Below are 23,963 nucleotides of genomic sequence, written 5' to 3' on the forward strand. Positions count from 1 at the left end.
TCTGGACAAAACTTTCATTCAAAAAGATACATGTACCTCTATGTTCATTGCAGCACTATTTGCAATAGCCAAGACATGGAAACAACCTAAATGTCCATTGACAGATAAATGGATTAAGAAGATGTGGGGGGAAAAAAAAAAAGAATAACTTCCAAAAAAAAAGAAGATGTGGTACAGGAGTTCCCATTGTGGTGCAGCGGAAACTAATCTGACTGGGAACCATGAGGCTGCAGATTCGATCCCTGGCCTCACTCAGTGGGTTAAGGATCCAATGTTGCTATGAGCTGTGGTGTAGGTTGCAGATGTGGTTTGGATCCTGAGTTGCTGTGGCACAGGCCGGCAGCTACAGCTCCGATTCGACCCCTAGCCTGGGAACCTCCACATGCCGTGGGGGCTGCCCTAAAAAGTAAAAAAAAAAAAAAAAAAAAAAAAAAAAAGGTACATATACACAATGGAGTACTACTCAGCCATGAAAAAGAACAAAATAATGCTATCTGCAGCAACATGGATGCAACTAGGGATTCTCATACTAAGTGAAGTAAGTCAGAAAGAGTAAGACAAAAACCATATGATATCACATGTGTTTGCCAAGGGTGGTGGAGCGGGGGGAGTAGGATGGACCAGGAGTTTGGGGTTAACAGATGCAACTATTACATTTATAATGGATAAGCAATGAAGTCCTGCTATATAGTACAGGGATCTATATCCAATCACTTGTGATAGAACATAATGGAAGATAATGTGAGAAAAAGAGTGTATACATATATGTACGACTAGGTTACTTTGCCGTACAGCAGAATTGACACAACATTGTAAATCAACTATGATAAAAAAATAAAATAAACAAATAAAATTGCTGATACTCATTTTAAAAAGAAAGAAAACCAATGCCCAAACAAACTAAGAAATAAACAAAAATCCCCTTCATGAAGGGTTCCCAATTCCCTCCAGAGAGTTCCTGGGCCCCAAAAGATTCCTGTTTCAGGGTGGCTTAAATCTTTGCTATCATTAATAAAGCAAAAAAAAACCCAAAACAAAAACCTGAAACAAAATCCAGCAGCAGGGAAATCAATAAAAAACAATGGCATTTCACTATCAAATAATTCCCAAAATCTAAGTAACATCAAATCTTGAATTAATAGGGTCTTAGGCTATTTTTCATTTAAAACTTGTGCTAATATTTAAATAGTCAATATCCATTTTATTACCTTCTATTCAGAACAGATAGCTGTCAGGAGAATTGTGCTTTGAGAGTAAACGGAAGAACACGAATTTCTCAGCAATGGTGAAGAGGGCAAGGGCATAGAGAGAAGACCAGAGGAAGCCATGGAGGCCAATCCTGGGCTAATTAAGGCATCTTTACTAGCTCAGCTCCTTAGAGACTCGCATGTAAATTTAAGAGCTTTAATATCCAACATTTTTAAATGACCATAAATAGCTGGCCTGCTTAGCTTGCATTCCCACCACAGTTCCACTGGTGTGCACACTCTGCCTAACACACACTGAGTGCTCAGAGGCTCCCAGGGGACGCCCTCATGGCTTTCGTTCACACCAGTTCTCTGTAGACACAACAGTGAGCACTCAGAACTGAGGCTGAGTTTCATTTTCCACATTTCTTTCTAAGGCTGTGTACAGCTTTCCTGACATTCTATTTCCTTTCCCATATTAAACTCACTGTGGACTTAAGAAATTTTTTAAACAGGAAAGAAAGCTTCTAAAGAAAATGTCAAAGAAATGAAAATAAAACTTTGAGTGTTTATTCTTTAAAAAGGATTGCCAAAGGGCACTTGATATTAATATAGGACTTCCTACTCAAGACCTAGTTTAAACAGGCTTGATAGACACTAATTCCTTTAGAAATCACCAGGACAAAAATTAGTCTTACGATTTCACTGGAAGATTATTTATGTAACTAATGAGGAGGGCTTATAATTTATTCTATACGATTACTTCCAAATTCTAGATCAAAATCCTGGATTTTAATGTTGAGATAGATATTTGTATTTTTAAAGAGGATTCTGATTTGAGATGACAGAAGGAAAAAGTGGTCTATGATATAGAAGGTATGTTTTTTTTAAAAAAAAAACCTAATTCTTCCTTATTGAGCTGTGCCTCTGAGTGCTTGGAGGAGACATGATACCTTGATCTATATTCACTCTTCCTTATCAGAGGAAAGAGACAATGTCCCAGCAAACATCGGCAACATTTAATCAGCTAAGTGGCTGCGAGAAGAGATGAAAAATGACATGCCCTTATAATTACACAACCTCCTCCTTTTTGCCACTTGTCCACCAGTCAGCATAGGGGATGTGGCCTGTAACGCCATGGCTTATGCCGTTAACTGGGCCCAGAAGGCTAGGGGATGAACAGATACAGTACTGATAGAGCAAAGGATGAAGCCTGTGATGGGTGAAATAGCAAGAGGAGGAGTTTGGGTTACTTGTCTTTTGCTGGGAGCATAGCATATTCTCTTTGAATCTACTTTTGATAAAATTTTCAGATAATATGCAACACTTTGAGCAAACTGCAAATATAATACAGTGGAAACTATGCTCTTAGATTGAGGTGGAAGGCATTTTATGGTCACCATTTATTCAGCCCTGCTGAAAATAATCAAATGCACAAAAGTTCTATTCCTTCTCCAATAAAGGCCACCAGAGAATCTGAGATAGAAGCAACAATGAAAAAAACAAACAAACAAAAAAACCCAGAAAAATGCAAGAGCAAGCAGCAGGATTATCAAGAATTTTATAAAACCCTAGGGCAGCCACATATTTAAACCAGAAGTAAGATAATGAAGAAGATCTTCCTTACCTTTTGAAAGTTTTCCTTCCACAAATCTTCTACGACTATGTATCCTCGTAAACCCCAGTCATATAATTTCTCTCCACTGACCTTGAAACAAAATATAAAAGATCCATTGCTGTTCCATATATGAAGTGGTAAGGAAGAGAATTTTCTGTTTTCTTTTGTCCTGTTTCCAAAAGAACTCTATTTAAGCATAAGACAACCACAGAAATCTTGGGACAAACACATTAAAACTGGGCAATGTAAGCAAATAAAAAAGAGTAAGAATGGATACAATGGATATATGTATATGCATAACTGATTCACTTGCTGTACACCTGAAAATAATGCATTGTAAATAAACTATACCCCAATAAAAATTTTTCAAAAAGACAATAAGAAAAAAAATTTGGCCATGTATAGTTACTGTTTAAAATAATTTGCCATAAATTATAGGTGTACCTTTCAAACTTTCACAATTTCAAGAAAAAAAAATGTAGATCACTGCTGACAGAGGATATTCCTGAAAATCAGACAAGAAAGAAACACTTCAAGTTTCTACCTTATATCTAGCACATAACAGCCAACCAAGTCACATTTGCCAAGCTGAATGAAATCAATCATTCATTTTAGGGGCTAGGTTAAAAAAAACAGGTGAACCCAGTAAAGTGCTCTCAGTTTTCCCAGATTCCCCAAAACATAATCTGAGTTTCTACAGGGACTTTGCCTCCTGCTCCAAAATTCTTTCTACAACATCCTAAGAGGTAGACCTCAGGGCCAAAGAATATTTTGGGGTCAGTGAGCTCACTACCTTAAAATGCACTTGTCCACCTCTGGCCTACAGGCTTTAACTGTTGGGAACTTTTTAAAGTACTGAGCTTTCTTTTAAAAAAATGCTTCTAATAACTTGCATTCATTGGTCCTACTTAGGTAGGACAATACTGATTTTTCTTCTAGATGACAGCACTTCAAGTTTCTGAAAGCAGTTATTATTCTCTTAATTTTTATAATTTGTCTGTAGATAGCATTTCAGTTTAAAAAAGCATATTCACATGATTTATCTCTATTTGATATAACAACCCTATGTGGTAAGTAGGCAGAGATTACAGGGAAATATTCAGAGGCCAAGTGACTTGTCCAAGGCCACAGTGCTAGTAAATCCAGTGGTTGTTGCAACATGCTGGTCTCTCACAAGTTATAGTTTTTCAGTTGTTCCAACTGTTCTTTTTTTGTTTATAATGATTTTTATTTTTTCTATTATAGTTGGTTTACAGTGTTCTGTCAATTGTCTACTGTACAGCAAGGTGACCCAGTCTCTCACTCTCTCTCTCTCTCTCACACGCACACACATTCTTTTTCTCACATTATCCTCCATCACACGTGATTAGACATAAGTTTCCAGTGCTATACAGCAGGATCTCATTGCTTATCCATTCCAAATGCAATAGTCTGCATCTATTAACCCATGTGGCTCACAACATAACTGCTCCAACTGTTCTTAAAATATGGTATGATATGATTCTCAGACTCACTGGTAGACATACCAAGCATTTACCGCACTGTTCTTGGTGTTTTACATTTCTGAGAGAAAAATAATATTCGCCATCACTTTAAGGGTTTTCTTACAGTACTTCTGCCCAAACACTACTGAACAGAAAATAGAATGTAAATGATTAAGCAGCTTGTCCAAAGTCATGACATTCATGAAAAAAAAAAAAAAAGGGACAAAATGGGCTCTAAAAGAAATTAAACAGTATCAGAAATTTTCTTTCAGTCACTGATGTTTTTTGTTTTATTGTAGCAAAATACACATAAAACAAAATTTACCATTTTAACCATTTTTAGGTGTATAATTCAGTGGCATTAATTACATTCACAATGTCATGCACCTATCACCACCATCCAGATTCAGAACTTTTCATCATCCCAAACAGATCAGTAATGTTTTTTGTAGTGAAAATGGTTAATTGCAGAGTTCCCGTCGTGGCGCAGTGGTTAACGAATCCGACTAGGAACCCTGAGGTTGCAGCTTCGGTCCCTGGCCTTGCTCAGTGGGTTAAGGATCCAGCGTTGCCATGAGCTGTGGTGTAGGTTGCAGATGCGGCTCGGATCCCGCGTTGCTGTGGCTCTGGTGTAGGCCAGTGGCTACAGCTCCGATTGGACCCCTAGCCTGGGAACCTCCATATGCCGCGGGAGCGGCCCAAGAAATGGCAAAAGGACAAAAAAAAAAAGTTAATTGCTTTGTTCTGGCTTGCTCTGGGTACAAAATAAAAGACAACACTCCATCCCACTGACTTTAAAAATAAATCAGAATATAATTCAGATCTGCATTCTACTGTTACTTGCGGATACAAAAAATCTTTTGCAACATATGCTGTAGCATATAGGATAGAAAAGACCTCTACTCAGAAGCCACATATGCTTCTCAACCAGCAGCCAAGCCGACCCTCTCCACCTATTCAACTGTGACAGAGTGAGATGATGTTTGATTATTTTTATGACTTAGGGCAGGCCGACACGATTCACTGTTTCAGAGCTGGGGCTGAAGCAGGCAGAGGAACAGTAATTGTCTGCCTCCGGGACTGCTATAAACAATGTCAAACCCATGCTAGAAAGATCTTACTGGTATTTGCCGCCAAAGCCAACAATTGTGTACAGCTGGAGTCAATGGGCTCCCACCTACAACTGCAGTGCCGTCCAGGAATCTAGACTCAATCCTGTCACAAGGACTCCAGGGAGCTCAGTGTCAGGTCAGTTTGGCTCAGAGCCCTCAGAGCCCAATTCTGCTGATGGCACTGCTATTCTTTCCAGGACCAAGTCTCAGTATGATGGCAATTCTAGCAAATGGGTCCCTGTCTTCCTAGGCTGTCTAGGACCTCAAAACCTAGAGTTTACCTTGCTCCTGCCAGTTTTCCCAGGGATTCTACGTGCAGAGTCCCACTAATTACAGACACTGCTGCCCTGAAGGAGTCGTCTTTATCAGTGGTTCTCAAATATCATGGGTTTGTTAAGAATTCCCCAGAGGGTTTGCTGAAACACAGATTGCTGGCCCTAATCCTCAGAGTGTCTGAGTCAGCAGGTCTGGGTTGGGGCCTGAAAATTTGCATTTCTAACAAGTTCCTAGGTGATCCTGATGCTACTGGTCCAGGAACTACACTCAGAACTGCTGGTCCAGCTGTGAACTGAATTGTGTCCCCACCAAATGCTGTGTTGAAGCCCTAACCCACAATGTGACTGCATCTGGAGACAGGAACTTTAAAGAGATAATTAAATCATAAAGGTGGAGCTCTAATCCAATATAACTGCTGTCATTATATACCAGGGAAGTGTGCACACAGTGACAAGGCCATGGGAGGACACAGTGAGAAGGTGGCCATCTGCAAGCCAAGGAGAGAGGCTTCAGGAGAAACCAAACTTGTTGACACCGTGATCTGGACTTTGAGCCTCCAGGACTGTGAGAAAATAAATTTCTGTTATTTAGGCCTCACAATCTATGGTATCTTGTTAAGGCACCTCGAGCTGACTAAGGCATCAGCTTTACCCATGTTTTTGCCACTGTGCTCTACTTGCCAGGATGCCATCAAACTGAGGCCTAAAGGGTAGGAAAAGAGCAGCCAGCAGGCAACCCTTAGAAGAGCATTCCCAGCAGAGGTGACTGCACTCCCTGAAGTTCCAGGCAAGAAAAGTGAGGCTGGCACCAGGACGAGGGAGAAGGCGCAGAAGGCCAGAGCACAAGCCCATGCCTGCAGCTCCAAGGAGGGCAGGTTGTGACCAGATATGCCCATAGTGAGAATGACCCATAACTGTCACCTTTGTAATTAGCATCTCTAGCCTTCCATGTAATTATGCAAAAAAAATTATATTAAGTTTTCTTGGAGATTTATTCAAATTAACATGCATTCTCTGAATACTGACATTGGAAGGAAGGCTAGAACTGAGGTTTTTAGTGGAGAAAAACATTAATGTGCTAATGAATTTTAGTCCAGCGCTATAAAGGCTGCAAAATAAAACTAAGCAGTAAACTCACACATGCATAAGCAAGAATGAGGGGCACACTAGCTGCCTAGATGTAACTTACCTGGGCAAATACGATGGCTTGTTGTGGATAATAAAGAGAGGCAGCTAATCCCATGAAACCAGGTGGATACACCAGCTTCTTTATTTTCGAACCTATTAAATAAAAAGTAGTGAACACCATGAGATGATTCATTGTCTTCACCATCACAGTTTGCCTTGTACATGAATAAGGCTTCTTCTTTTTTTTTTTTTAGGGCTGCACCTGTGGCATATGTAAGTTCCTGGGCTAGGGGTCGAATTGGAGCTACAGCTTCCAGACTAATGCCACAGCCACAGCAACACAGGATCTGAGCCGTGTGGAACCTATGCCACAGCTTGCAACAACGCTGGATCCTTAACCTACTGAGTGAGGCCAAGGATCAAACCCACATCCTCATGGATACTAGGCGGATTCTTAACCCACTAAGCCACAATGGGAACTCCCTAAATAAGACTTCTTTGGTCCTAGACTGACAAGAAAATGTGCCTAATATCACATGCATCGAAAAAGACCACCACATTTTCACTGCTTTAGCGAGATATAACTCACACAATCCACCCACTTAAAATGTACCATTCAATGGCTTCTAGTGTATTCACAGAGGTGTGCAGCCATCACCACAATCAATTTTAGAGTATTTTCATCACCCAAAAAGAAACTTCATGTCAGTTAGCAATCACCTACCCCCCAATTTCTCCATTACCCCCAGCCTTAGGAAAGCACTAATCTACTTTCAATCTCTATGGATTTGCCTATTCTGGACATTTCATATAAGTGGAATTAAATAATACATAGTCTTGCACCTGGCCTTTTTCATCAGTACAATATTTTCAAAAGAACCACTATTTCTAAGGGAACAGGGAAAAAAGATTGTTTTGAAAAGAACCACACATTATTTTGGTTTCTAAGGTTTATATTCTTTTATAGGAAACTGGCTTCCTATTTAAAGACTGAAAGCAAGCATTCCTTTCTTCTCCCTTTTAATGTCCCATAAAAATAACAGCAAAGAATAAAATACAGATTTTACACACAATTAAGAGAAAATGTATGGAGTGGCAATAGGCTATTAAAAAGTGTCAGAAAATGGAGAGTGGCTGAGAGCAAGAGGACACACAGCCTTGAAGTTCTTGCCACAGCAGAGGAGGGAGCAGAATGTCCCTGGCAGTCTACAAATGGCAGGTCCCATGGAGGGTGGAGAGGGCAACCATGGATCAAGATGGGGACAAATACAGATCCTGTGCACGGACCATGCCATGCTCCTCCTTTCTCCATGCCAGGCCAGTGCAAGGCTGCCTGGGACTAGACCATCTCTCCAGACAAAAATCTTAAAAGGGGCAGGGTATCTCTAAAGCAATGCCATGGACTTCCTGCTGAGAATGGAGATAGCTGGTGTGAGCGCATATGTGTGTTAGTGCCAGAGAGCAGAGCCTTCCTCAGCTGGGCACCAGGCAGAGTCACACCCCCCCCCATCTAAGGTTAGTTCCCTTTCAGCTCACTCTGAGGGCAAACCTGCTTGCCAGCAAGCCCCGTCTATATGCAAAAAGTTCTCACTAGAGTTTCAATCACCTTGTTGTTAAACATGACTGCACAACTGAGGTTCACTAGTCCTTTGGGGAAAGCGTGCAATGTAAAAGAGAAGATCAAGAAAAGCAAGAAGGAAAAATGACCCCAAAAGAAACAGAACTTAAAACCAAACCTGTTAATAAGTATCATCAATAAATTCAGGAAGCTATTGCATTGAAAGAAAAATGCAAAAAATATTTTCTATGAAAAAGAAACATGCAGAGAGCAAAAAAGAGCTCTTGAAAATGACCAAAGTAAAACATTTCAAGAGGAATAAAATAAAATAATCAAGAAAATATAAGAGCTATGTGGGGTCATTTAAATAGCTCAATCACGAATTCGAGTTCACAAAAGAAAGACAGTAAATTCTCAAATAAATACCTTCCCACAGCTGAGGGCTACAAGCCACTAAAATGCCAACCAAGGAATGAAAACATGTGTATGTAGTCATAGCACCACAGAAGTTCAGAAAAATGAAGAAGATTCTCAAAGCTTCCAGAAAAAAAATACTTCAGAAGGAAAAAGCATGTAGACTGGCTGCTGTCTCTCACGTCGGCAATGCTGGATGCTACAAGACACACCCTTCAAAGTTTCGATGGCAAACAATATCTATGCCCAAACTATCACCTGGTATGAGTATTTTCAGACTTGCAAAAACCTGGCAAGTTTACCCCCAACACAGCCTTTTTTGAAATTCTTCCTTTTTTTTTTTCTTCTTTTTTGGCCACCCCTTCACATATGCAGTTCCTGGGTCAGGGATCAGATCCCAGCCTCAGTTGCGACCTAAGCCACAGCTGCAGTAACACTGGATCCTTAACCCACTGTACTGGGCCAGGGATCAAATCTGCGTCCTGCTGCTCCAGAGACACCGTCAATCCTGTTGTGCTACAGCGGGAACTCCCAACGCAGGCTTTTTGGAAAGTGACATGAGCATATAGTTCAACAGTATGGCAGGGCAAATGTAAAGAAAACATGGAACCCAAGCAAAAGGGGTCAAACCCTAGAGAGCATGAAGCCACATCCCAAGATAACAGCTGAACTGAATGAATCTCACTTAGACTGTGGGAAATAGAAATGAACAGAACAGACAGTAGAATGGAAAGCTGGGAGAAACTTGGGAATGAGGTTAAGAAAACTTGTAGAGGAGTTCCTGCTATGGCACAGTGGGATTGGTGGTGTCTCTGGAGTGCAGGGATGCAGGTTGGTCCCCAGGTCAAATCAGTGGGTTAAGGATCCAGGGCTGCCTAAGCTGTGGCATAGGTAGCTAGTAAAGCTGGGATCTTCCCTGGCTCAGGAACTCCATGTGCAGTGTGGTGACCAAAAAAGGGGAAAAAAATCCATACTATTAAAAAAAAGAAAACTGGTAGAGGGTAAAACAGAAGAACACATTAAAAATGGACTTGACATAAGAAATAGTCTCACTGAGAGGCACAGTGTTTTTGAAATGGTACGCATATGGATGCTTGTGCAAGCATGTTACAAACATTTACACAGAAGAATATGGTGCTGTTCACTGGTTTTACAAAAAAGAATACAAATACTATCAATCTAGATTCTTTTTGTTGTTGTTGTTGGGTTTTTTAAATTATATTTATTTATTTTTGCTTTTTAGGGCTGTACCCGAGGCACACAGAGGTTCCCAGTCTAGGAGTTGAATCAGAGCTAGAGCTGCCAGCCTACGCCACAGACACAGCAACGCAGGATGCGAGCGGCATCTTCAACCTATACCACAGCTCACGACAACGTCGGATCCTTAACCCACTGAACGGGGCCAGGGATGGAACCCGAAACCTCATGGTTCCTAGTCGGCTTCGTTTCCACTGTGCCACAACGGGAACTCCTCAATATAGATTCTTAATAATGTTTCTCTCCCTCTCCTACTGCCTTGACTGAAAGGATATAATTACTCTAGAAGAGTAAAGTCTCTTTTACCCCTGGGATCCCACCTGTACACTTGAAGCTTTAAGCGCCTGGGCAGCTTACGAAGGTGAGGACCAGGTGAAGGACAGCAAACACTCCAGCCATGTTTCACTCTTCTAGGGAAAGTAGATAAGCTGCAGCTCTTGGGCCACTAGCTCCTACTGGTTCACACAATGAGTTGGGAGGGTCCCAGAACTTCTGGAAGAAAAAGTGCAATGCCCTGCGCACACGTGTGCACACACACACACACACACACATACACCCCTCCCCCGCCTATCCCCATGTCCACACCTCACAAGAAGCCAGTGGTGTAGACTGAACTCTCAGCAATGCCAGAGTGGAACCACTGGCTGCCAGTGCTGGAGGGAGCCACCAGAAGGCAACAATAGTGGGCAACAACCACCTGCCACCTTTGAGCAGCCTGGCTGGGCCTACTTCCCCTGAATGACCATCTACTCATCTCTCTTCCAGAGAGGTACCTCTTGTCATCACCACAGTCCTGGCCACCCTCATCACCACTGTCTGCTATATGCTCAAGAAACCCTATCCATTCTTTCCAGCAATCCCTCTTCTGGGACTATATCTAAAGGAAATGAGATCAGTGCCTTGAAGTATCCTACATTCACTGCAGCAGTATTCATAATAGGCAAGGCATGAAAACAACCTAGAGGTCTGTCAGTGGAGGAATGAATAAAGAAATTATGGTACATATTTACAATGGAGTATTATTCAGCCTTTAAAAAGGACTTCCTACCATGTGTAAAGATAGGGATGGACCTGGAGGATAATTATATGAAGTGAAATAAGCCAGACAGAGAAAGAAAAAAAAAGTGCATAATCTCATTGACATGGATAATCTAAAAAAGTCAAATATCTATAGAAGCAGAGAGTAAAAGGGAGTATCAGGAGTGGCGGTGGGGGAAATGCGGAGATAGCAGTCAAAGGGTACAGAGATGCAGCTATGCAGGATGAATAAGTCTAGAGATCTAATATACAGCATGATGACTACACTTAATAACATTGAACCCTGGACATTTACTAAGAGAGGAGATTTCAGGTGCTCTCATCACAAAAAAAGATAATTATGTGAAAAGATATATTAATTTGCTCAAGTCTAGTAATCATTTCACTATGTATATGTATATTAAAACATCATGCTGTAAACCTTAAATATATATATAATTTTTATAAAAAAAATAAATAAGATGCTAGACTGAAAAAAAAAAAAAGACACGCCACTAGGAGGGACCTTCTGAGCCCATCCTATTGCTGCCAGCATAGGGGGACCATCTACCTGGAGGGGGGTCTGCAAACTACTCTGACAGCCCATAAACATACCTACCCTCCCACTCATCTTGGACCCCCTGACAACATTTTACCTCAGGCCCTTGTACCCTAGTACCCACAGGAAAAGATCTGTTGTTTGATATGTGCTCACGAGTATGTGTGTGTGTGTGTGTGTGTGTGTGTGTGTGTGTGTGTGTGTGTGTGTGTACTTTTCTGATAAAGAATTACCATTTTAAATTATTTTAACACTACCAGTCCCTCTCAGGAAAAGGACAAAGAGAGAGGAACATATCAACAAACAAGCTAACAAAAACAAAGGAGGAGGATTCGCAGTAGTGGGTGTCCTGACGCTGCTGTTCTGCCCAGGAGGGCAGAGTCCTCAGTCCTCCTCAGGATGGTCACCCCAGTGTATATGCAAGAGATAAAGACAGTGTAAAATGCATGCACGGCACAGGGAGTTTTCCTTAGGGCTGTAAGATTCTTGCACAAGCTCTACCCACAGAGAGGAAAGGAGGAGGCTAATCTCACTTAATTCCACACTGCTAACACCCAGGCAACATTCCAAAGCCCTGGCCTTGGGAATCTTCATCAATTCTAAACACTATCTAAATAAGATAAGAATGCTTTTTTGGACAGCTTTACGGAAGGACAAAGAGTTGGTTCAACTATTGCCAAGTTAATGAGTAAAAATAAACTCTAAATTTAATTCTTATATATTCTGCACAAGATGGGAGGAGAGCACAGAAACCACAACAAGACATTCATTCCATAGGTTGGGGGTGGCACCAGGGCAGCATTCCTCTAGAACTGTTAAGGCACGTATAGAAAAAGTTTTTACTATTGGACAAATAGGTACCAAACTAGTCTCTATACTTATCTTCTATGGGGACCTGATTACAGGGTTCACAATCTTTCTATTTTAGTAATTTTTGTGTAGTCTGAATTTTACAATCAGTGAAACTTCAAGTAGTCCATGACAAATTCATCTCATCACAGTGAAGTATTTTATCATCCCGTATTTCCCATAAATGTTTTGTAATCCAACAGTGAAGTATAATAATATTTTAACTTGATATTTGTTAGCTTTTAATCCTAAGGGGTTTTTCTTGTTTTGTTTTCTTTTTTTGGCTACACCTACAGCATGTGGAAGTTCCTGGGCCAGGAGCCAGATTCTTAATCCACTGGGCCACCAAGGAACTCCTAATTTTAAGTACTTTAAAAGTTTTTTTTTAACATCACTGACCAAAGCTATAAGACCTCAGACATTAATAAAATCTTATGAAATCACTGTTCTAGCTACTACAGTTAATAGTCTGATCTTAACACTGAAACATATAGAAACAGTTTCTCAGCTATAATAGATTTTGGTTAATGACAGTTCACTCTTTCTGTATAAAGAGTAATAAGAATTTGACCAAATAAATACGCCTATAAAGGATAACTACTTTATTTTTTTAACCAAGAGTACATAATTTCTTTCTTTTTTTTTTTTTTACAATTTCTATATGTTTAAAATCAAATTTACTAAATGGAGTTCCCATTGTGGTACAGCAGAAACGAATTCAACTAGTATCCATGAAGATTCAGGTTCAATCCCTGGCCTCGCTCAGTGGGTTAAGGATCTGGCATTGCCATGAGCTGGTGTGTAGGTTGCAGATGCAGCTCAGATCTGGCAGTGCTGTGGCTGTGGCACAGGCCAGCAGCTGTAGCTCCTATTCGACCCCTAGGCCTGGGAATTTCCATATGCTGTGCGTACGGCCCTAAAAAGCAAAAAAAAAAAAAAAATTCATTATTATAAACATTGGTAAATGAAAGAAAGAGGAGTTGTTGTTTTTTTTTTGTCTTTTTGCCTTTTCTAGGGCCGCTCCCGCGGCATACGGAGGTTCCCAGGCTAGGGGTCGAATCAGAGCTGTAGCCACCAGCCTAAGCCAGAGCCACAGCAATGTGGGATCTGAGCCACGTCTGCGACCTACACCACAGCTCATGGCAACGCCAGATCCTTAACCCACTGAGCAAGGCCAGGGATCGAACCCGCAACCTCATGGTTCCTAGTTGGATTCGTTAACCACTGAGCCACGACGGGAACTCCAAAAGAGGAGTTTTCTTGTGGTGCAACAGGTTAAGGATCTGGCATTGTCACTGCAGCAGCTCAGGTTCAAGCCCTGGTTCAGGAACTTCTAAATGCCACAGTACGGCAAAAAAAAAAAAAAAGAGAGAGAGAGAGAACCAAATATACATTTTACTTTTTTTTATTTTTATGGCCGCACATGCAGGATATGGAAACTCCTGGGCTAGGGGTCAAATCTGAGCTGCATCTGTGACCTACAAAGCTGGTTAAGCCACTGAGCAAGGGATTGAACCTAAATCCTCACAGACACCATGCTGGGTTCTTAAGCCACTAAGTCACAATGGGAACTATGCAAATACATATCGTATCTCTTCCTTATGAATTGTTTTTAAAAAACTACAAAATTGTACCGACCTCTAGCCAAAAGGAGTCCAACAACTCCAGCAAAACCAATAACGCCAAGTCTTGGAAAAAATCCAGGAGGTGCATTTTGGAGATATTCATAGCTGTCTACAATAGAATCAAGACAGGGAAACAGTTCCATAAATTGCTCATTAAGAAACAAGACATGTACATCAACTATATTTCAATTAAAAATAAATAAAAACAAAAAGAACAAAACAAAAAAAGTCACATATAACTAGCATATGTAGTATCATGCATTTCAAATAATATATTCTTTGCTTTTGTTAATATGCTTTCGACAAGTTCTTTTTATGTGAGATATAAATACCATTTACTAGTCACACAGCAAGTATCTAATTTTTAAAACTTTTTAGTCTGATGACATTCTGGCAATAAAGTAATGTTAGATCACATTCATGTTCCTGAAGGCAAACGATCTGAATCAATTATTCATAAGGGGAGAAGTACAAATATAGGGATCCCTTGCTATCCAAACACAGAAACAGAATAAATGTGGATAAATCTTTGGATAGAGCTGTCACTATCTGAAGATTTGTGGCTTGCTCTCTGAAACTCAGGAACCAAATACATTAGACTCAGGGGGAAAAAATGTATCCTTTGCCATCTGAATTCATTTTTCAGACTCAAGAACAGAATAAATCTGGATAATGAAGGAAACTTGCAGTGCAAGTATACGCGGGAAATAGTCACTGTTGATAATCGAACAAACGCAACACGTGAGCCCATTTGCCATGCCCTAACATGCCTGATGACCTCATTTGCATGATGCCTCCTCTCTTCTCCTTTTCACTGAGCCAATGCCACCAAGTAAGAACCAGCTTAAGTCCAACCTCCTTACAAAAGCCTTTCCTACATTGATCAGCCCACACCTCTCTTTCTCCTAAGTACCACCATATTTAATTTCTGTACCATCATTTGGTACCTGATTGTATACTCTTGTGTTTAGTTATTCAGAGGTGAATTTTAATATCTCCTCAAACAGAATATCTGCTCCTTAATGGTGGACTGCTTAGACTTGTATGTCATTTCCCTCCAGGGGTAACTGGAGTTCCCGTCATGGCTCAGTGGTTAACGAACTAGTATCCACAAGGACGCAGGTTCAATCCCTGGCCTCGATCAGTAGGTTAAGGGTCCAGCGTTGCAGTGAGCTGTGGTGTAGGTCGCAGGCATGGCTCAGATCCCACGTTGCTATGGCTGTGGTGTAGGCTGGCAGCTACAGCTCCAATTCGACCTTAGCCTGGGAACTTCCATATGCCACAAATGCGGCCCTAAAAAGCAAAATATATGTATTTTCACTCAACAGATATTTATCAAAAACTCTGCTAGAAGTTTATGGAGACTGAATGAATTAACAAAGGGATTTCAGCTAGGTCATGACTTGAAAAGCCTTCACGTCTTTCAGCCTCATCTTCGGCACTCCTGTCTGCTTCTAGTTCTAGGCACATACAACACTGAGTCACTGCTCCAAGCCTCAGTCATGCTGTGCCCTCTGTATGGAATGCCACCCAAGTCCCACCCCCACCTTTTGGTGTGGCTAACTCTGTTCCTTCAAGACTCATCTCAGAACTCCTCCCCTGACTGCTGCCATCTCCCTTAATCTCTGTTAAACTGGTCTCCTTCCTCTGTACTTTCGATGGTGGTCTACGACTATCTCTGCATGTCTGCTAGTACTGAACACTTAATTATACACATCTCAGTGGCTGTGACCACTGTCTCAATCAGCCTCTCTCTTCAATGCCTGCCATGATGGTGAGTTAACAAATGTCAATGGATCTGAACTAACTGGAACACTCGGCTATTCTCTCCTCCAGATAACACTAGACATGTGCCAGTTTTCATTTTCTTGAATTCTCTGGAAAATGTGGTCATCCTTTTAAATACGATTATAGGGCTTGTGTTGTCTGCACTAACTCTTGTTTGGCCTTTTACTTATTTTGCTTTTAACTTGGTTTTAACTTTTCAACCTCTTGTCTGGGTAATTTGAGGCAATTTTCTACTTCCCTTTATTTTTGCCCATCAGCATGGTATTTTCAATTCCAGACATGTACACAGCGCAGGTGATAGAAGGACACCCAGATGGCTTAGTGAGCTGAGCCCAAGTGGGTAAATCACAAAGAAATGGGAAAGAAATACGCTGTAACACTGCACTGAAGCCGAAGCCTAGCTTCCAGCAACACGTCTTGGCTGTGACTGCTAGGAAATGGACTGGTTGCCTTGGCAGAAAACAATGCAATTCATAATGGAACATGTCTTCTTAAAAATCTTTGCAGTAATTATCAGTACAGGAAATGAGAAAAAAAGGACTCATATTGCAAATAATGCCTATGGCTCTGAATCAATGGGAAATGCCAGGTGACAATGAAGAGACCACATCAGTCACACATACAGATAAATGCTCAGGATTTCTTTAGTTTTCTCAGGTAAAAAAACTAGGTAACAAAGTACCTAACTGCCAGGGTTATTATGAGGATTCTACATAAATTAATACTTTCAAAGCACTTAGACTAGTTCTTGATACATAATAAGCACAAAATAAGCTTTTTTAAAATTAAAATATTAGGAGTCCCTGCTGCGGCACAGTGAGTTAAGACTCCGACTGCATGAGTTCCCGTCATGGCTCAACGGAAATGAATCTGACTAGTATCCATGAGGACACGGGTTCGATCCCTGGCCTCACTCAGTAGGTTAAGGTTCCAACGTTGCCATGAGGTGTGGTGTAAGTTGCAGACTTGGCTCAGATTCTGTGTTACTGTGGCTGTAGCATAGGCCAGCGGCTATGGCTCCGATTCGACCCCTAGCCTAGGAACTTCCATAATGCCACAGGTGCTGCCCTAAAAAAATTAAAAAAATTAAAAAAAAAAAATCTGACTGCAGTGGCTCAGGTCACTACAGAGGTGTGGTTTTGATCCCTGGCCCAGCACAGTGGCTTAAAGGATCCAGCATTGCTGTACCTCTGGCATAGGTTTCAGCTGTGGCTCAGATTCAATCCCTGGCCTGAGAATTCCATATGTCACAGGTGCAGTCAAAAAATTAAGATATTAATTCATATACATGAATAATTTAAAGAACTGGTAAGCTACTAATATGTCTGTCATCAAGTGAAAAATTTATCTGGTAATCTCAGGGGTATCAGCACATCAACACTGTATGATGATCTTCACAAAGAAATTAACTGTACTCATGTTTATTTTATTCTGTCATGGAAACAAACACTTGCAAAAATAAGAGGTTGACTGGCTGAGATGCCCAATTGGGGGACAAAATATGATCAACATCTATTAATTTACCGGTTCCTGAGATTATTTAGAACACAGACTGTGAACCCAGATTACAACTGTATGTGGTAGGTGAATGTGAAAAACAATTAAAGGCAATAAAAAACAAGTGTAAACATAGGAACACTATGGATTATATAATAAAGCCTTTCCTAGGCACACCAACCCAGTTCCATCCTGCCTCTAAACTTATACAATATGTGTTACTAGCCATGCCGAAGAGCTATCTAGATTCTGAAAACCTACTGATGAGTACTACACCTGGAAAAAGATTTAAAGAAAGAAAATCCAATGTATCTGCACTTGCTAGGCCAACAATCCTAAAGATCCTGACAAGACTTACCTGAGTGTTTGGAGATCCTAGTTCTCTGAAATCTGAAGAAAAATTTTTTTAGAAAAATCCAGGAGTTCCCGTCGTGGCTCAGTGGTTAACGAATCCGACTAGGAACCAAGAGGTTGTGGGTTCGATCCCCGGCCTTGCTCAGTGGGTTAAGGATCCGGCATTGTCGTGAGCTGTGGTGTAGGCTTAAGACTCGGTTCGGATCCCACATTACTGTGGCTCTGCTGTAGGCCGGTGGCTACAGCTCTGATTAGACCCCTAGCCTGGGAACCTCCATATGCCGCAGGAGCAGCCCAAGAAATGACAAAAAGACAAAAAAAAATAAAGAAAGAAAGAAAAAAAATCCAAATAGCTCTAGAATTCTATATACAATTTTAAAGAATTTCACAGATCTCCTGGAGCCCATCCACAGAATCCCAGATAAAGAGTTCAATGTCAAACAAACTGATTATATCTAATTAAAAATCAACTTACCTAACCCCCACTGAACCAAACTTTGCATCTTGGGCTTAGTTTGGGAGTACATTTCCTGAAAAGATTAAAAAAAAAAAAAAGAATGAATAGGATTTGCCGATTAGAAAGTAACAATAAATATATCTGTCTAGTGAATACATTATCATGTTATTAGCACTTTTTGAACAAAGGCATATACTGTATCTGGGCTTTTTTGTGTTGTTTTTTTCTTTTGTAATTTCCTCTTCACTGCAAATTGCTCAGCAGAATGGCTTATTATTGCCACAGGAAGCAAAGATTTCAAGCAAAGTGGTTTCAACAACCCAGCCTTTTCGTTCTTCTGTAGAAACTGAAAGGAATGGGGAGAAAAAATCTCCTTGATAATTGAAGTGGAAATCCTTTCCCTGTGAGATTAAATCTTGCCTATTAGGTCTATTTTCTGATTTGCCATATATTAGAGCCTCTATCTGAAAACTGCCCATTTGAAGCAGGAATGACTGGCTTTAATGGGCAAAGGAGTCTACACTCAAGTTTGGAGAGATACCCCAATCTGGAGCAAATGAAATACTAATATTCCCTTAGCAATAATATAAAGGCTTTGTACATGAACATCAGATGATCCTAAAGAAAATAAAGCACCAGCTAGAAGGCATACACCTTCAAGAATTCTACAGTAAAGATGGGAAAAGAGATATGTAAGGGAAGGTATCAGAACCAGTTGCCACTTGGAAAAAGATTTGTTTTATTTAATTCAGTTAAATTAATTCAGAGCAAGTTATCTTAATACTGGTAAGTGGCCTTAAATAATAAATGCTGAATGTGAGGGAGGACATAAAGAACATTACAAAAAACTGACCACTGCTTCATTAAAATCCATTCTTGGTTTTTGGTGCACATAAGAAAAGAAAAACTACAGACCAATGTCTAGAGTGACCTCCCATTTCTTTTGCTAGCAAAATTTGTTTACTATGAAGAAAAACTAAATCAGTTCTTAAAAAAAGGGACTAGAACTTGTAGGCCTAAAGAAAGAGCTAGGAATCAGAAATATTTTCATTCATGAAGACTTTATAGGAAAATAAAACCAGTACAATCACAAAAAAAGGCTTTTTATTTAGAAGTAGTACAAATGAACATGTTAACTATTCTATCAGCTACAAAGGCATTTTGCTGCACTAAGCATCATGCACAAATGAAGTAAAAAACAAAAAGCAACCTAGGTTGAAAAGCAAAGAGACAAAGTACTTTTATAACCACAAAAAAAGAGCAAGAGAGAAATAACAGTAGACATGTCTACATGATACAAAAATATTTGCAAATCTGCTAAGCTTATCTTAAACACCATTGGATGGCTTAAAAATCATCTAGAACACGAGAATAAAGTCTATTACAACACATTATGAGTAAAGTCTTTAGGTGTTTCATAACTCAATAATATGGTTACGATACTCTAGTATAATGGCCTAATTTATATTATTGACAGAATCTATGCTTACTATTTTCTTTCTAAATTGGTGAACAAAAGTTCAGCACTGGCAGAGACAGTGAAAATTTAAAAATTTTTTAAAAAGTTCTGGATGAAAATTGAGTTTATAAGTCTCAAGCAGAGTAAATCTAGACCATGTCACACACATCTACATACTTCTACTTTATCAACAATTTTCAAAATCAAGATCAAGTATGACAACTATGTGTATCAAAGCCCAGGAAAGCATTGTGCAGAACGTAAACTTCAGTTTCAGATGTTAAAAGTCGCAGACATGCTTTCATGAAATAATGATAAATGCCTGATCTAAAACCTGAGCAGTAACAGTCAATCTGCATATGTAGTTCTGTGATCACTGGGGCAAAGAGTTCAGTACTAAAGTATGTAATTACCCCCTCTTTTAGTTATCTACCCTCCCATTATAGCAGTCAAAATGCTCTGTACCCATTCCTATTTCAAGTGGTACTGGCTTGTAGAATCTCTGTAGGGAGAGAAACTTCCTAATTTTGATATAAATGTTTACACTGTATCCTTTTCCTTCTACTGAAGTTCCAGCCCTATATCATCCCCTGGTGGACAGTAATGTTTTCATAGCCTTGACCAAGGAGATAGGTACCACTGTCCTCTGATCTCTAGTCAAGGAGCTACACGCCATCCAGGGGGAAGGAAATTATCTCTGCAGCTATGGCAACAGCTGCCACCAGGAAGCGAGGGCTCTCTGCTACCCACCCCGCAGAGATGACACTGATAAACATTTTTAAGCCTGGCACTATTAGGGTGGGGCGGTTTATTGTGCCTTTTTCTGAAAACATGCAGCCAATATAGACTTTTCACTATTGACTCTAAACAGAAATACATTCACTCCATTTTCAGAAAAGCTATACCTGACACCAACTTGTATATGGTTCGCAATAATGTCGGAGATGGGAGATGTTTTCTTCAAGTTGGGTCCTTGGCTCTTCCACATATTTAGATTGACCCTCAGGAACAGAGTAGAGAGAAAGCTGCAGAGATTGAAAAACAAAACAAAAAGAAATTAAGAAGCGTATACAGTAATGAGGTAACAATCAATTATCAAATTTGGTTTTGTTGTGTTTGTCTTTTTAGAGCCACACCCATGGCATATGGAGGTTCCCAGGCTAGGGGTCAAATCGGAGATGCAACTGCTAGCCTACACCACAGCCACAGCAACGGTGGATCCGAGCCACATCTGCGACGTGCACCACAGCTCACAGAAACACCGGATCCTTAACCCACTGAGCGAAGCCAGGGATCAAACCCATGACCTCATGGATACTAGTCGGGTTCATTAAAGCTGAACCACGACAGGAACTCCCAATTATCAAATTTGTAAACATCGTATTTCTAATAATTCATAAGCTAAAATGACTAAGGGTTATGTGCACCCTGAAAACTGCTTCAGAGGATCTTTGCACTTTACTTATTTCCTTACTCAATAAGGACAAGGTCCAGAGAGCAGGGCTCTGAGGTGACCTAGCCTCCTGTACTCTCCTGGTAGCAGATGAAGCAACCCCCCTTTACTTGTTCTGTATACTGGTATTTGATATTCCACCTTAGATTTAGTATGGAAAAAGGATTCTATTACTCTAAAGTGTGGGTGGGAGGTGGGATAGGAAAAAAAAGCTTGAGAGTAACTGAAGAGCATGTGACTTAGTCCTAATGATCAGCCTAGTGCTAATCAAAGCAGGATAGCAGGTTTGTCCCCCACTCAAAGAGGAAACGTTTCACAGCCACCACTGGCTGCCTTTTTCACTCTCAAATATGCCACTGTCTTAAGGCCTGCAAAGAGTAAAGGGCAAAAAAATAAGCTATTTAGCTTTATGTAAACATTATTCAAATGACCCTGCTCATGACTGAAGGTAGATCTTTATGACATTTCAATGCAACTCAAAAGAAACTAAATATCCAAAATAATCAGTGGGAGCTATAGACAAAAATAGAATGTAAACAATAGAGAGTTGATTTCTTATTTATTTAGTATTTATTAAGAATCTACTTATGAGCCTCTAATCCAGTGAAGAAGCAATATGAGCCCAAGTCTTCAATTTCTTAAGAAAGGAAAAAATGTGAATGTTTTCCTGGCTCGATAACCAGTCTAGAAATCAGGCAGATCACTTAGAAGTGACTCGTGCTTACAATCTTCTGGGACATGGCAGATTCCCCACAAAAAATCTAGGCAATATCCTTAACTATGTCCTTAGCTAAAGTACCATTAATTAAAGTTGAAAAAGTCATAGTTTAGCAGCTTCCCACAAAGAAAACCAAAACTACAAGGAAATATATTTCCTCCTTTAAGTATCTTCTGAACTGTCATATCTTCCTGATATTCAATTTGTATGCTTCCCATAGTCACTAAATCAGACATTCAAAATATATCACATGTTACCTCGTTAACCTTCACAGCAGCTTTGTGAGGTGAGTCCTTTTTTGGTGATGCATAGACCTTGAAAGTGAGCAGACTCAGGCTGGCCGGCCCCATGGACCTCTGTATTACCTAAAACACAGAAGCAGTCTGAAGCCTTCTCTCAATGTTGCAAACAACATGCATAATATCAGCACATCTGTAACCTGTTACTCCTGCCCTGAAAGGCTTATTGCATGTTATGAGAAATAAATGTATTCCTGAGGTCTTATGGAAGTTAGAACCTAAGAAACATGTTCTCACAGACTTAAAATTCCAGATCAACTTTATCTTCATTTCCAAAACACATTAGTTCCTAAGGTTTTCCATTTAGCCTTTTAAATAAAATAAAACACACACACACACACACACACACGTGCATTTTTAGAATAGAGAAAATGGGAGTTCCTGTTGTGGCGCAGTGGAAACGAATCCAACTAGGAACCATGAGGCTTCGGGTTTGATCCCTGCCCTTGCTCAGTGGGTTAAGGATCGGGCATTGCCGTGAGCTGTGGTGTAGGTCGCAGACACAGCTCGGATCTGGCGTTGCTGTGGCTCCAGAGTAGGCCGGCAACAACAGCTCTGATTGGACCCCTAGCCTGGGAATCTCCATATGCCACAGGTGCGGCCGTCTAAAGACAAAAGACCAAAAAAAAAAAAAAAAAAAAAAAAAAAAATAGAGAAAACGCTATGGAATGTATTTAAAACTATAAAATAGTCGTGGTATCTCTCTCTCTCTCACACACCCCAATAAGAAGAAGGGAAGGAGTTTTTTAAATGACCTCAGCTAGTGATTCATTAAACAGAGTGAAGATTTTTTTTTTTTTGTCTTTTTGCCTTTTCTTGAACCGCTCCTGCGGCATATGGAGGTTCCCAGGGTTGAATCAGAACTGTAGCCGCTGGCCTACACCAGAGCCACAGCAACGAGGGATCTGAGCTGCATCTGTGACCTACACCACAGCTCACGGCAACACCGGATCCTTAACCCACTGAGCAAGGCCAGGGATCGAACCTGCAACCTCATGGTTCCTAGTCGGATTCGTTAACCACTGCGCCACGACGGGAACTCCAAAGATTCTTTTTGTAATTCTAATAATCAAATTTTCAGAAGCTCTCCCTTTCCATTCCCACCCAGAGCCAGTCTCCTCTAATTTCAGTTCCTGAACTGTCTTTCTATGCCTTGCTCTCCCTGACTGGGTCACTCATGCCCACAGCTTCAACAGGATGCCCCTGACCCCCATATGCAGCTCCAGCCCAGAGCTCTCTTCTGAGTTCCCAGCTCACTTATCCTATCACTTCTGCACATCTCCAATTGGATGGGACACAAGCTTCCTACCTACACCAAACACACCCAAATCCAACCCAATGGGATCCTGTCTGTGCCTCCAAGTCCACACTAGGCGTGATGGGTCGGTGTGTGCTGTGGAATCAAGAAAGCTTTTTTAAAAATAATATATTTTTAAAATGTACTACATAGCACTTGATCATCTAGCATCTTTCCCCAAAAAAATCCTCTTCTACTTCTCTCAGGAATGGTGCCACCATCCAACCAGACAACCCAATCATAAACTCTGAGGTCATCTTCACCACAATCCCCATCCTATTGGTCATTAAGTCCTGGTAATTCTACCTATTAAGTGACCTCAATTCACTCTCCTCTCTATCTCCTCCTGTACAATCTTCCTTTGGGCCCTTGTTTCTTTCCTGGATTGTTTCGACCATTTAATTCTAACTGTTCACCTGGCCCTTGGATGACTCAAACAACCACACTACAAAAGAATGATCTTTCTCAACTGCAAATCTGAGTATCCTCCATTCTTATTTGAGATCCTTTGGTATTTACTACCTAGAACTTTAATGTGAACCAAACAAGGCCTATTTA

The 23,963-nt window shown here is 40.5% G+C and overlaps 1 protein-coding gene across 1 annotated transcript in view; it reads right to left on the minus strand.

The window, feature by feature from the left end:
• The window catches only part of APOO (apolipoprotein O), a 64,638-nt gene that overhangs the window by 20,496 nt on the left and 20,179 nt on the right, over nucleotides 1-23,963 (minus strand). Inside the window, exons 2-7 of the mRNA XM_005674464.3 lie at nucleotides 22,067-22,174; nucleotides 20,544-20,663; nucleotides 18,198-18,252; nucleotides 14,097-14,192; nucleotides 6,866-6,957; nucleotides 2,815-2,895 (exon numbers count right to left, since the gene is read on the minus strand). Of these exons, the coding sequence (XP_005674521.2) occupies nucleotides 2,815-2,895; nucleotides 6,866-6,957; nucleotides 14,097-14,192; nucleotides 18,198-18,252; nucleotides 20,544-20,663; nucleotides 22,067-22,174 (552 nt within the window). The remainder of the gene's footprint in view (nucleotides 1-2,814; nucleotides 2,896-6,865; nucleotides 6,958-14,096; nucleotides 14,193-18,197; nucleotides 18,253-20,543; nucleotides 20,664-22,066; nucleotides 22,175-23,963) is intronic.

The sequence above is a fragment of the Sus scrofa genome, chromosome X, assembly GCF_000003025.6.
Source record: "Sus scrofa isolate TJ Tabasco breed Duroc chromosome X, Sscrofa11.1, whole genome shotgun sequence".
Taxonomy (NCBI): Eukaryota; Metazoa; Chordata; class Mammalia; order Artiodactyla; family Suidae; genus Sus; species Sus scrofa.